General features: G+C 44.4%; 1 protein-coding gene across 1 annotated transcript in view; it reads right to left on the bottom strand.

Moving 5' to 3' along the window:
* LTK (leukocyte receptor tyrosine kinase) overlaps window positions 1-15,011 on the bottom strand; it is a 172,384-nt gene that overhangs the window by 101,430 nt on the left and 55,943 nt on the right. The window contains exon 2 of the mRNA XM_032793883.2: window positions 4,754-4,867. Within this exon, the coding sequence (XP_032649774.1) occupies window positions 4,754-4,867 (114 nt within the window). The remainder of the gene's footprint in view (window positions 1-4,753; window positions 4,868-15,011) is intronic.

Raw genomic sequence — 15,011 nt, 5'->3', positions numbered from 1 at the left:
AAAACGTAGCCTTAGCCATTATTATTGTGCTCTCTGCTTTTGTAGCCTCTCTAATCTCCCTGAGCTTTTCACAGTCTCTGTCACCATCCTGGTCAGGTGGTTGGTAGTATATTCCTATGGCTTTACTCATATTATTCAAGTATGGAATTTCTAGCTATAGAGATTCTATAGTACAGTTTGTTTCATGTAAGATTTTTATATTACTTGTCTCTATGCTTCCTTTAATGCCACTCCTCCTTCTCTGTGACCTACTTGGTCATTCTTATATATTTTATACCGTGTATTACCATGTTCCATTGATTATCCTTACCTCTCCAAGTTTCTGTGATGCCTATTATATCAAAATCCTCATTTAATGCCAGTTCACCCATTCATCCATCTTAGTATTAAGACTTCTAGCATTTATATATAAGCACTGGTACATTTGGTCAATATTAAGTTGCTTGCCTTTAAGTGTTCTGTTTAAATGGGACTCCATTTTGTTTGATTATTCCTCACTAGTTCTTACCTGTACTTTACCAACTTCTTTCCTATCCTCTTTACTAGAATATTGAGTTCCCCTTTGACAAAATTCATTCCTAAGGGACGTCTCCACCTGAACTGTGTGCTCCCAGAGTCAGCGAGTTATATGGGCCCGTAGTGCCTGGGCTCCAGCAAATTCAGAGCTCAGGGGACCTGGCTCCACCAATGTTCGGGGCTGGGTCTCTCCCTATAATATCTAGAGTAGAGAAGTATTTGTAGTTTAACAAGTAATTTGTAATTACTTTAAAAATATATAATTATCACAGTAGGTAAATTCAGGAAAAGCACAGAACATAAATATGTAGTTCTTTGTCCTAGTGGTTCTGGCCAGGTTGTGAACCTCTTATTCACCCAGACTGGTGAGCAGTTTGCTCATATGAGAACACTCATTGAAGTCAGAAGGACTGTTCATGCCAATGACTGCTCACCTGCATGAGTGAGGGAATTTATAATGTGTCCCTATTGTTATTATAAGTAAATATTTATATCTGGTAGCACCCAAACACCCAATCAGGGCCAGAAAACACAATCACTATGTCTGCAGTGCTACAGTCAAACATCAGAGATAACAAACTGAAGTCTGAGTAGTAAAAATGCCAAACAATTTTCCAGAAATTTTATTTAAAAATAAATATTTGTGGAAAAATATTGCATTTCAAAATACCAAGTCTTGAACTTGTAGTTACAGATATTAGAGCAATGTATTTTTAACCCCTTAATATACAGCCACATACCAAACTGCTCCACTAATACAGTAACTACAACAACTACTTTCACAGTGACAAGCAGATGATTTCCCCACTTGCTCCAGCTGTACAAAGCCCCTGTGCCATCACCTCTAGGTTGTGAGGGTTCTGATGTTTGGGGGAGGAGTAACAAGCTTTACAACAGAATGAGAAACTGGGAGTGGTTGATATCTGGAAGGAGACATGAAGGGCTTATTGGGAAAGGGGCAATCTCACCTGTGGCATGAAGGGAAACGGTCAGCAACTAGAAGAGGATGGCTAGGGCCATTTACAGAGCAAGGACGTGTCGGGTGCACATCAAATAGTCTGAGTATTAAGGAATATCTGTCCCAGGTTAAATGTGCATCTGCTCCTCAGGTGGCACATGACAGTGGAGGCTGGGATGCAACTCTTTGGCTAGTACCTTAAGGTTGGGATGCGATTTGGGGAACCATTTCTGGGACAAGAGCAGGGACTATTTCATCTATGTGAGTCTTCTTTCTCCAGAGACCAGGGGATGGGGAGCCAGAGCCCTGCACCTGGGGATTATAAATTTTGAACTTTGTGTGTTAAATATTAAGGGGAACATTTCACAAGCTTAGGACTTGCATTTTATGAACTGGTTTTCTCCCAACTTGTCAAAGGCTCATTTTCTTCTTGGGGACTAAGGGCAGTCCTCGTCCCATTGAATCAAGGGAAGGTCCCTTCTAGCCCTACATTTTCATGATTCTATGATTACATAGCATATTCCTGCCTCCCTGACTACACCAATTCTGCAGGTAGGTTGGTGAAGCATGCAAAGCGATAATATGAAGTATGAACATTGCTTGCCAGACAATCAATCAATCAAACATCTATCCAGGTGCTTACATGGCTCCATCTCTGTAGTATCTGTGCAACTCCCAAGGATTCAACATAGAAATAACAATCTCTCTTTTTTCCTTCTCAGCCAATAAAAGAGGTAACTTGATTAATTTATAGTATTTGGCAGCTTTGTTTGTTTATATATGCTAACCATATCCCACTATCTGTTATGGGAATTCATGTTCAGGTGAAGTAAGCAAACTGTCTTCCTTGAAAGAAATTCATATGACAAATGAGTTATGCAAGATGGGAGTAAATTTACTGATTTGGAAAAAAAAAAAAGAGCCCTTCTTGATATGTACAGTTAATGAGTGTTTTATTATGACACACCCAATTCAAATCAATAGGAGAACTCTTTTTGGTGGATGACCAGCTGGATGCAAATTTTGTTGAAAGGATGCACTCATGAAATATTTCTGTGTATGTCTTAGAAACTGCGGGGTGGGAAAGGAGGGAGCATAAACTAAAGAGGAATTATTGTAATGCTATTGAAATAAAAACATGGTTCCTTTTAAGGTTGAACAAGTCCAGTTTTCTCCCTCACTGCCAAATATTGTTCATCCTCTGTGAGGGATTTCATGATAAAAGTGCCTCTTCACTCTCCTCCTCCCACTTGCTTTCCAGGACATTGGGTTTTATTACAATGGGGAGGTAATGACAGCTAATTGTTCACCTTCTTCTAGGCATTTCATATCCTCGAACGGTTTCAAAAACTGCTGAATGCACAAGGAATACATGCAAAAAGAATGAAGGGAAACAATCTAAAATAGAAGTAGAAATATTGAAAAATTGCCCCAATCACCACAAGAGGAAATTTCAGTTGCCATGGAACTGCTATGAAGACATGTACTCCATAGGATTCCAGCAAGCACCGACATACCACTTCAGAGAGGAATTCCACATTGTAAGATTCCTGGGTGACATTGACAGGGTAGTGCTACGAGCAGGGCTGGCTTTAGGTCTATTCCACCAATTCCCCCAAATTGGGCCCCGTGCCTAAGAGAGCCCCACGCCCAGTAAGAATCCCTTCCCTGGCTAGAGGTGCCTTTTTAATTTTTACTTACCTGCCGGTGCTCCGGGTCTTCAGCGGTATTTTGGCGGTGGGTCCTTCGCTTGCTCTGGGTCTTCGGTGGCACTTCGGCGGTAGGTCCTTCAGTGCCACTGAAGACCTGGAGCGAGTGAAGGACCCAGGGCTGGCGCTTCCATTTAGGTACCTAGGCGGTCGCCTAGGGACCAGGATTTGGGAGGGAGGCATTTTGCCGCTCTTGGAGGCAATTCGGCGGTGGAGGGTCCTTCTGCGCTCTGGGTCTTCGGTGGCACTTCGGCGGTAGGTCCTTCAGTGCCACTGAAGACCTGGAGCGAGTGAAGGACCCAGGGCTGGCGCTTCCATTTAGGTACCTAGGCGGTCGCCTAGGGACCAGGATTTGGGAAGGCAGCATTTTGCCGCCCTCGCTGGCAATTCGGCGGCGGGGGGTCCTTCCGTGCTCTGGGTCATCGTCAGCAATTCTGTGGTGGGTCCTTCACTCGCTCTGGGACCCGCCGCTGAAGTGCTCCGAAGACTGGGAGCGCGGAAGGACCCCCCCGCCGCAGAATTGCCACCAACGACCGGGAGCCCAGAAGGACCCCTGCCTAGGGCGCCAAAAACCCTGGCGCTGCTCCTGGAAGGACCCGCTGCCGAAGTGCTGCCGAAGACTCGGAGCACCGCCCGGTGAGTACAAGCCCCACGTGGTTTTTTACATGTGTTTATTTTATTTTTATTTTTTTTAAGTCATCCCTGCTGGGGCCCTGTCGAAACTGTTCGAATTGGGCCCCACACTTCCTAAAGCCGGCCCTGGCCACAAGTATGTTCTCACTGCAGGAGGCCAACTCCTAGCTGGCCCTACAGGACACTTGCACGATTGCATAAGAGGATAACTTCTCTGGTAACAATATACTTATCCTGCTCTAACTGAAAGGGTCCCTTATCAGGAATTGCCTCATGTAATAGCCTTCTCCCTTTGCTCTTTCCTGAAGCAGAATTATGCTGAGAGTGCAGACAAGAAAGGATAGAGTTCCAGAAGCCTTGTGGGTACCACAGCTTTGTACAGTTATCTACCTTTCTAGCAGTGCTTGGCTCATTCTCTCAGCCCTTCACAAATCTGGGCACTCATTCAACTACTCCTGGTACCACAGGAAGCCCTGTTCATCCTACCTTCCTTGCAGCTACTTGCTCAGGTCTATTGGGTTTTTCCAGACAGGTGGAGAAAGAAAATAAACTCCCTGGCAGTAATACAGAGTGAAGTTATTTTCAAAGGAAATTCTATTTGCTGAGGAAACAGATCCATTAATTAACATTTGCTTCAGGGACTCGACATATTCTACACTGATTGTTTTCATAGTGTGTTGATGGAGAAGAGTTTTTTTTGTTCTAGGCTTTTTTTTATTTTTTTTTCCAGAAATGGAGACAGTACCTTACGGCTACACTAGCTTGTCTGAGTCCATTCTGTCATCCTGTGAAAGCCAGCAGCTTGGCTTTCTAGTAACCAGACACACACATAGAGACAGGAGGCTTCTGATTATCAAGGAGGGAAGCTGATCTCCTCTGTGTGGTGTGGATCCTGCTTAAGAGATAGGAAGGACTAAAGGGACTGGAGTTGTAGTACCTGGACTGGAAGACTGATCAGATGACATCATCACATTTTTGCCTGGAGACAGTCTGGGATGGGGACTCAGTAAAGAAGGGTTTTCCTCATATAATCCAGAGCAGGACACAGCAACTGTAACAAAACAATAAAGAATGGGAAACATTTAATGTTTATATATATTGATCCAGGCTTAAAATTCTTAGTGCTCCAATTACATTACAATAGGAACATCCACCCAGTATAACCCATGTTAGTGCAGTATATTGCACCAAAATCTGCCCTCATCCTACAGTTGCAATACAGTGCTCCCCCATTTAGGTCTTCATTATAGCAGTATGGCTCCCAGAGATGCACACACTATAGCAACATAATTCCATAATGATGTCCTCTTTAGTACAGATATATTCTGCCCACCTATGCCCTTGTTATCACAACATCCTCCAAAGATGCACTTGCTATAACAATTTACCCCCCAAGTGCCCATGCAACATCAATATACTCATTCAATGATACCCTCCTTATAGTGTAACCATCTATCTGCCTAGTGATGTGTGTGCGTTTCTATACACAGGAGGAATATATAATTTTAGAAGTGGCTGGAAATGAGAAGGTAGAGGCAACACCATCTACCCACCAGCAACCCATGAGTCATCTGTCATGAGTGAATGCTTTGCAGTTCACAGTCTGAGACCTACTGTTCCAAAACATTTGTAAAATAGTTTTACTGTGACGTGTGTATCTACAGAATACATGACAGGATGATATAAAGGCTTTATGAGCATTCATTTGGGATCTGCATAACTTACTCATGACTTCACCATGCATTACCGATGCCCCAGCATGCCGCAGCCATGCTGATAAAACCTTTACACCACTGTACAAATCCAGAGTCTGTCTTTATTGCCTTTCACAAAGGCTGAGCTTTTGAAAGGATCCAAAACCAAACAATGTTCTTGTATTTGCCAGATGCCAATTTTAACTGATGTCCTCGGGTGCTCTCCCTTCTCCAGTGAAAACAGTGTTATATTTATTCATATTAGTTATTCCCTTGTCCTATATCTATTTGAGGGATGTCTTGGTTATCTACAGCCACTTCAGCGATGACTCCTCCTTTTGCTCCTTGCTTGTACTGCATTTTTTATTCACATCAAATTTTAGGCAGATTTGTGGGGGTGGTCTTTTTTAATTGTGATGAAAAGACCAAGTCTTAGAAAATGTCAAAGGACATAAGAATTATTCTGTATCCTGAAAAACCTTAATTTCCTCATGGTTTAGAGGAAATAACAAAAACACTACGGTAAAAGTGACCTGTTTTAAGCAAAGATGTTGTCCTACTGGATCAAATTCTTGTCATACTAGAGATGACCCTTAGTCTCAATCGTCCACCAGGGAATGCTTTGCAGTCTATAGTGTGACAAGTTTTGAACAGAGGAGCTCTCATACTGTAGCTGACCCTTGTCATACAGGAGGTAGAGCCTTGATCTCCACAGACCAAAGGCCAAAGATCTTATGATTTTCAAGCTATGTCCAAAATATGCAAGGTCCTGGATGCTTTACAATCTGAGCCTGTGATATGTGATAAAGAATTATCATGAGGAATGTCAGAAGCACAATGAAGATAACATTCCCCAAGCACTGAAATGTGGTTGGGGAGTCAGAGAAGCCGAAGGGCATAACCAGGCACTCGTAGTGGCCACGTGTGGTACAGAAGCAGAAGGCTGTCTTCCACTTGTCACCTTCCCAGATGTAGACCAAGTTGTACATCCTGCAGGTCAAGCTTGGTGAAGACCTTTGCTATGCCAACCTGTTCTAGGAGCTCATTGATCAGTGGAAGAGGATACTTGTTCCTGATGGTAGTATTATTCAGGGCATGATAATCAACACAAAGGAACACTGTCCCATCTTTCTGTTTAACACACAAGATGAGGGCTCCTGTAGGGGATTAGGAGGGCTGGATGAAGTTCTTAGCCAGATTTTCATCCAGGTAATCCCACAGGGTCTTGAGCCCAGATTCCAATAACAGGTAAATGTGCCCAAAGGGGACCTTTGCCCATGGCTGGAGATCTGCAGGGCAGTTATAAGTTGGTGTGGGGGTAGGACATTGGCCTTCCTTTTATCAAAGACATCTGTAAGATCACTATACTTGGCTGGAATTGATGGACTAGTATTGTCTGAAGCTGAGGTAGTACCGAGGAGGGAGGATGCCTTTCCAGGGGCGGGGTTCCATCATCTCCCCACTGGGTCTTCCTAGGCAGTGCACCCATCAAAACCCAGAGTTGAACCATACCTCCCACACCACCCACGATATGTTTGGATTGTGGAGGGCGAGCCAGGGGAGGTCCAATCTTATCTGAAAGTGCAGCAAAAGGATCAGGTAGGATTGCATAATTTCCGACCTGGGAAGGGGCTTTCTCATAGGAAACTGTCATGGGAGGTCAGCATACGGCTGTGAGTGGTCTCTGCCTGATCAGGCACAAACTTCCTCTGGATGGGCAACTGGCTGACTCAAGTAAAGGCCAAGTCTCTAAATTTGCCAGACACCCCCGAGTCAATCAGTGCAAGTGAAATACAACTTCCTTTGGGTGTGGCACAAGCCCAGAGCTGGAGAGGGAACCTGCAGATGTGGTTGGCAGGGCTCCGCCTGTGCTAGGGCACATGTAGGCAGCAGAGGGGATCTGTTTGGAAAGCTTGCTTCTGATAAAACACAACATGACAGCTGATGAGGATCGCTTCTGCCTTAAGAAGCAGCAGAGAATCCTGTGGCACCTTATAGACTAACAGACTATAAGGTGCCACAGGATTCTCTGCTGCTTTTACAGATCCAGACTAACACGGCTACCCCTCTGATACTTGACGCTTCTGCCTTTGGCTAGCCTGTTTTGAAGTCTTTATGTTGATTCCCTAGTGATAACTGAAAACTGCCCTGATTTGCCAGGTAGTGTGGAAACGGGGATTTCCTTTTGGATGGTTGGTAAAAAGGATCTTCCTGTGGCCACTGAATTAGGACATAAGCAGAGGGCAACAAAATTGCACACAACTCTAATACTACATTGTACAAAGACAGCAGCAACCTGCTAGTGCAGGTATTTCTCTCAGGTTGCGACTCTGACTCTCAGGGGTTACCTGTGTATACAGTAGAAGGAGGCTAAGATCCACTTCCCTGGAAAGAGAAAAGACTAGTCCCCAGCCAAAACACCCATTCACTCCTTGGCTTCTCTATAGAGACTGGCATCACAAACTAGGTAGTATACTGAGGCCACCATGTAATTTCATGATCAAATACATGAGTTTCAGATGGTAGCGGGATTTGAACCTTGAGTTGAAAGGTCCCATCTTTGCCTGATCATCTGGGTGCACGGATGGCCGCATCAGCAACAGCAAGCGGCATTGGTTAACGAACCCTCGAAACTTGTGGTGATCGTCATCAAACCACTCTAGCAATGAGATTTTCAAACCATGCTCCAGGGCTGCCACCAAGGATCCTGGAGATGTCTGGACCTGCACTCAAAGAGAGACGTTCTCTAACTGCAGCTGGGCAATTTGATTCTGGAGGCTCTGGAGTAGGGAGACTGTCCCTGGGACTGCAGCACCCAGGTGCTCAATCAAGCCTGGCAGGAGCTGGTACAGTGGAGTCTGTGCAAACTGTCAGGTGCTGGTTCCAAGCAGTCAGGCCTGGTGGTTGGAGAGGAAGTCGAAGCCAGGTGGTCAGAGTCCACAAATAAACCAAATTAGTACCATAGCCAAAGTCCAGATGCAGGCCAAAGATCAAAACTGGATGATCAGAGTCCATGGGTCTTGGAGTCAGATGCAGGCCTGAAGCAAGGTCAGAGCAGGGCATGGGCAAGGCTGGAACAGGGCTTGGGCAAAGCTGGGCCAGGAACAGGAAGAACAGCAGGCTGGGAGTCTAGAGAGTCTGTTGCCTGGTGACTTGCAGTGTGGATTCCTGGCTGGATAGTGCTGTTGCACAGACTAATTTGCAACTCTGGAGGGGTTGGAGAACCCCATCTGACAGAGGCTCTGCTCAGGGATAGGCTGCCACATGCCTGAGGGCTGAGGCACTGCAGGCTCTTTTGGAAGGGTAGGTCATGGCATTGAGTGAACAGCACTTAGCCTCAGCTGGTGGGGCTCCATTCCCGCAGACCAAAAGGGAAGACAGAGCGCACAGCACAAAAAACGTTGAAGGATGGTGCCAAATGTGGCCGGAAGCAGAGGGATTGCTGGGATGTGAACCGATGCATCACGAGGCATTGGGATAGGACCCAGAATGCTCTGCTTCCTTCCCACAAGCCACAGCACCAGAATTGGAAGAGATGCTCTGTGGGATAACTGCCCATAATGCACCACTTCCAATGCCTCTGCAAGTGCTGCAAATGTGGCCACCCCAGTGTGCTTGCAGCTGTCAATGTGGACAGACTGCAGTGCTTTCCCTACTGCACTCTCTGAAGGCTGGTTTAACTCTAAGGCCTGGTCTACACTGGTGGTGAGGGGGAAAATCGACCTAAGATATGCAACTTCAGCTACAAGAATAGCGTATCTTAGTTCAACTTACCTCGCATCCTCATGGCACGGGGTTGATTGCCGCAGCTCCCCCGTCGACTTTGCTTCCGCCTCTTGCCAAGCTGGAGTTCAGCAGTCAATGGGAGAGTGACTGGGGATCGATTTATCGCATCTACACTGCACGTGATAAATCAGTCCCCGATAGATCGATCACTACCTGCTGATCCTGAGGATAGTGTAGACGTACCCAGAGTAGTCTACATCTGCAAGTGTAGCCATGCCATCAGGCTTTCATACCTAGCACTCTGTCACAGGGACCTCCAGAACTGAGATGTTGCTGTTTCTGGTGCTGTATTTTACCACAGCACCAAGGAACCTGTATCAATTTGTCCCTCTCAAAATAATATGTATCCGAATTTTCTTCCTTCTAACCCACAATTTGCAACACTGGTTTATGTGATGGCAAAAATCCTGATTTTAGGTTTCTGGTAATGTGGTGATCAGAAATGGTGTACTTGTTTTGTATATGATGTGTTGTTAGTGTTAATTTTGCCTATGCCATCTGAAATGGCATTGATCTTTTTCACATCTACGTCACCTTGTAAACTCATGTCTAATTTGATGCCCACTGTCACCTATCAGTCTTGTTTACTGTTACTGGTTGCTAGGATTCTCTCTCTCATTAAATGTATTATTTCACATTATTTTCCCCCAAGCTATATTAACCTGCATTTTGCAAGGATAATCTAGTTCGTTACTTTCTGCCATGCTTCTAATCTGTCCAGTCATTATGCGTTACTGCTCTGTCCTCCCTGATGTCTGAAACTCCTCCTTCTCCGTAAATGTCAATAATGAGCTGTTGACTCCCTTGTTGGGATAATTAATGAAGATGTTGAATAAGACCTAACAATGATCTCTCTGGTTTCTCCACTGGATGCCTCCCAACTGGACACATTGCTGTTTATGTTATACTTTATCTAGGATCTTTGATTCAGTTTTCAGTCCACATGACAGCGTTCCAACCCAAATCAATTTGAACAAATTTTCCAATTAGACTTCAGAAATACCATGTTGAATACTCTACTGAAATCAGAGTACATTCTGTTTACTGCATGCCCCATGGCTACTAATTTTGTAGTTTTATGTATATATATCTGAACAATCAAGTTAGCCTGGCGAGATTTATTTTTTATAATCTCCTGCCATTTATTGCTCATGGTTCTGTCACGCTGCAGATGAAAAAGGTAACGTTTTTGATTGTCCCTGAGCTCTGTTAGAGCCACAGGGGAACATTGCTCACTTACGCCACTGGCAAAAGGCTGCTCAGGGATCTTTTGGGTATTGGAAACAGTGAAGCTCTGTTCTGCCACACTCTGTTCTTGTTGCTTTCCTCCTTTTGCTCCAGAGATAGGACATGGCACAATAGGCAGCTATGCATCTCTGCCAGCTTGACGCTAATGGAATGTTCCCCTGCATGAGGGCAATGATCCACTAGTCATCTCTAGCTATTTTAAATCCATTTTGCACCACTTAGAGCACCAAGTGGACTTAGCAGACTGGAGAATCTGTCCTCAAGCTTGTATTTCTCGAAGTATTTGTTGCAATATTTTACAAGGGATTGAAATTAGACTGACAGGATAGAAATGGCCGGAACCACCAGTTTTTCCTGTTTTGAAAGTTGGTACTGCATTTGCTTTCATCCAGTCTTTCAGGATCTCTTGAACTGTCTTTGACTTTTCAACAATAAATGCCAGCAGTTCAATGAATTTGCTAGCTAATTCCCTTAATATCCTAGAATTCATATTGTCCTGACTGGTTGATTTGTAAATTAATGCTTGATTCTGTGGTTTGAACTGCCTATTCATGCCACAGACACATAATGATTTGCCCCACACTAACATTTCCAGAAGGTATCAAAACTATACAGTGCAGAAGGTTTTCTGCATTACTTTACTGTCAATACAGAAAGAGTAAAACAAAAGAGAAAGATGTTGAGTAACTCAGAGAGCCACCTAGAGATTTACTGGATCACAAGATCTATGACTCCTATGACAGCTAGGATAAAAAACCCACTGATACATTTATTATATAATGCCTCTCCCATTCCTCACCCCCATACCTGGGCTGGCCTCCCTCTTCCCTCAGACACGTAATTATTGTTAATATGAATCCACACAGAATGGCTAAGTGTACCCAAGGATCATTGGCGAGATGGACAGAAAAGACAAAAATGTGATTGCATGGAGCCCAATCTGCTGATTGCACTATTCCCTTAGTAAAAACATTTTCCTGCCCTATACTGATGCAGAGCAAGGAGTCTGCTCAGACTGTTGAATTCGGTGGTATCAGCAGATATGGTCAGATAGCATATCTGAGCAATATTCTTTCCCTCTACTGGAGGACAAGCATCATCAACAGCCACAGAATCAAACCCATTTGATAGGATCATCTTACAAACCATATCCCCTCTCTCTGCCTTCCATTGTATCAGATACATACTCAGACATACAGACGCTGAACACACACAGAGCAAAACATGTAACCATTCACTTTGACATGCCAGAATATACACAGACATTGCTCTTCTTCAATGAGTCTGAGGTTCCCCATTACCTTTAAAATAACAGAATCCCAATTTCAAGTTGCCTCATGTTAGCAGTGATGGAAAGTGGTTCATAGCCTATGGGAAACAAGCTGGTGGTGTCAATTCCATTCCCTAGTGGACAGATGTGTCCACATCACCAATACACACATTTGAGACGAGGGCAGTCTCCACAGAGGTCATTAAGAATGAGCTACCTCCCTACACCTAAAGAGGAAGCATATTTATTGGGTGGCATGAGCAAATTTGCACTTTTGCTCCCTGTACAATATCTGTTCTGGGGGCAGAGAACGTTAGCCTTCTGGGCTGTTCATCTGGCACCTTTCACCAGCCCTACCTTAACCTAAAACATAAAGAAGCAAATAAATTTAAACAAAAGAGCTCCTTAGTCTTGGGGCTGGGCCTTTTTAGAATACTGAGCCTAATACATTTCATCTTCAGTGCACTACGTCCTCATTCAAGATTTCTCTCTGGTACCTATTCAGTGTCTGACAGAAAGGCAACTTTGTTTTTGGCTCCTAGCTTCATGAAAATCCAGAAGCACCCCCAGTAATGAGATTCATTACTTCCAATGGCTTATCCATTCATTCACATTAATTAACTCATGATCTTAGAGATACAGTGGATTACGTCCCTCTGTTTTGCACAGGTATAAAGTTGGGCTTGTTTTCTGTCAAGAGACTCCTGTCTAAAAGAAATGTGTATTTTATTTAATATGCTGTATTATTTTATGACTTGCAGATTTATGTATCTCCCTTTAATTTGAGATGGATGAACTTGGGGACTAAATACCTCCCTCTCCATACTCCAAGGTGGGGTGGGCTCACCTTCCAAATCAGAGTTGGTTGGTGCCTATTGCTGGAATTGCAGAACTTACAGTATCTACAAAAACAACAAGGAAATTTGTTAGTCTCTAAGGTGCGACAAAGACTCCTCGTTATTTTTGCTGATACAGACTAACATGGCTATCTGAAACCTGTTACAGTATCTAGTATTTGACCTGCAGGAAGACCTTTCCAGTCAAACAGTCTGATCAGCACCAGGGGTGCTGGAACAATTTGTGTAGTGGGGATGGTGAAAGCCATTGACCCAAACTGTAAATCCTGTATATGATAGAAACCACTTCAAGCCAGGGGGTGCTGCTATACCCCCAGCACGCTTGGTTCCAGCACCCCAATCAGTGCCATCATCAGGCAGCCAGCCCACTTCCTTTCAGTAGCTTAAACAGAGTTCTGATGGATAATAAAATGGTAGCCTTAGCTTAGCTGTGAGAAAAACTTCCATTCACCAGAGGTTACAAATCCTGGCCCTTCAGGGAGCTGATAACAAAGGAATATGTGAGCACTCTGTCTTAAATAGAAGCTCAGTGTCAGCACTAGGAAGGGATGTGGAAGGGGAGATAAGGGCTTGATTTGTCTTTAATCAAGGTGCATATGTTCCGGGGGAGGGGAGATGTGAACTTCTCTGATAAGGCAGCTTTATGTTTTTGAGGGGAGAAAGATGTATGTTCAAAGTCACCACACTTTGGTTCTTTACAGCCTTGCTTCCCTGAATGAGAGACCAGTAACAAATCCTCCCTGAATTCACCCTTCCATCTTTTGTAATAGCCAGATGGCACTCAGTAAGGTCTCAGATATAATTTCACCCCTCACCCTGTTACCCTGTGATTTAGGGTTTCTCGCTGCAGAGAATGAAAGCCTGTTTCCTGTGTATCTGTGCAATCTGAGGAGCAGGCAGATGAGGCTTACAAAGCCTGTGGCTGCATGCTCCACAGATCTGAAAATGTTAAGGCAATCTCGGAATTTATTTTAAATAAAAAACGTGTTCCCAGCTCTTTTGGTTGCAGAGATAGCCCTGAAAATATGCACTGATCACCAGAGTTGAAAGTTTCTCATGGTGCTTTCTTAATCTTGGTTGAGATTTTCAAAGCCGGCTAAAGGATTTAGCTGCACTGCTTCCATTCATTTCAAGGCCTCACCATAGATCTTCCCAGGGCTGGCATTTGGGGTCCACGAACACATGTTGGTGAATTTCTCACTTTTTGGGGAGATCCTAGATCAGTGTGCATCTGGTCAAGGAGGGTTACCAGCCAGCACAATGCTACCAGCTCTCTCCTGGACACAAGTCAGTTGCACCAGCTCCTCTACTGAACAGCCAGTGTGGCTCTCGATACTAGGAGGTACAGCTCGATAACACGACTGGTAGAATAACGTGACTGGTGGATGAAGCATAACATTGAGAGCAAGGAACTACTGCATTCTTACCCCAGGCCTGAGGCTGATTCCGTCTGGGTGGCCTTGGTGATGTCACTAAGGAACATATTAGATCAGAGCACTAATCCATTTAGTCCTGCCCTCATCTGAAGATGTTTCAGAGGACGGTCACACTGTAACTCTACGGCAGAGGTAGGAACAGAACCTAGAAGTCCTGATTCCCATTCCTTTGCTCTAAGAGCCGTAGAGGAGACCTCCCACAACAGCTATGTTCCACTGGGACCATGCAATTGTCAACCTATATGGAGATGCTCCTGAGCTCAGGAGACAGAGCTTTCACAGGCGCAGGACCTAGCTTGTGGAATGCACGCCCAGAGATAAGAATGGCCACAGGACTGAAGTGCAAAATCCTTCAAATTGGCTTTTCCTCAAAAAGGTCTTCACACACAAAGGCATGTGCATGCATGCATACCAACCATCAAGTAGGAAGGAAGAAAGAGATTATTATTATTTCTATTTTTAAGTAATTGAGAGGCATTCAGATTCTTTGCAAGCAAGGGGCATATAAGTACCACTTCTGGCCTTCAAATAACTCCCAGTCTCTCCAAGCTGGAAGCAAGCTCCCCACAGATCAGAACACACCAACTCAAAGTGGCACCAGACCCTGCCAGAACAACAGACGCAAAACCTGCAGACATATCTCCACTGCTACAACGATCAACAACGTTCCCCCAGAAGTCACCTTTCAAGATCCATTAGTCCTACACATGCCTATCACAGCAAGTGTCCCAATAAAAACTATGTGGGTGAAACTAGACTCATTACTCTCTTGAATGAACTCATGCAGGAAAATGATAACAGACAAGAACACCTTATCACCTTTGGGTGAACACTTTTCACAAAGCAATCACTCTATATCTGACCTCATCCTCTAAGGAAACCTGCCAACATTTTCAAAAAGACA

This window comes from Chelonoidis abingdonii, chromosome 4, assembly GCF_003597395.2.
Source record: "Chelonoidis abingdonii isolate Lonesome George chromosome 4, CheloAbing_2.0, whole genome shotgun sequence".
Lineage (NCBI taxonomy): Eukaryota > Metazoa > Chordata > Testudines > Testudinidae > Chelonoidis > Chelonoidis abingdonii.
The sequence above is the reverse complement of the archived record's forward strand: the minus strand, read 5'-3'. Positions and strand labels throughout refer to the sequence as shown.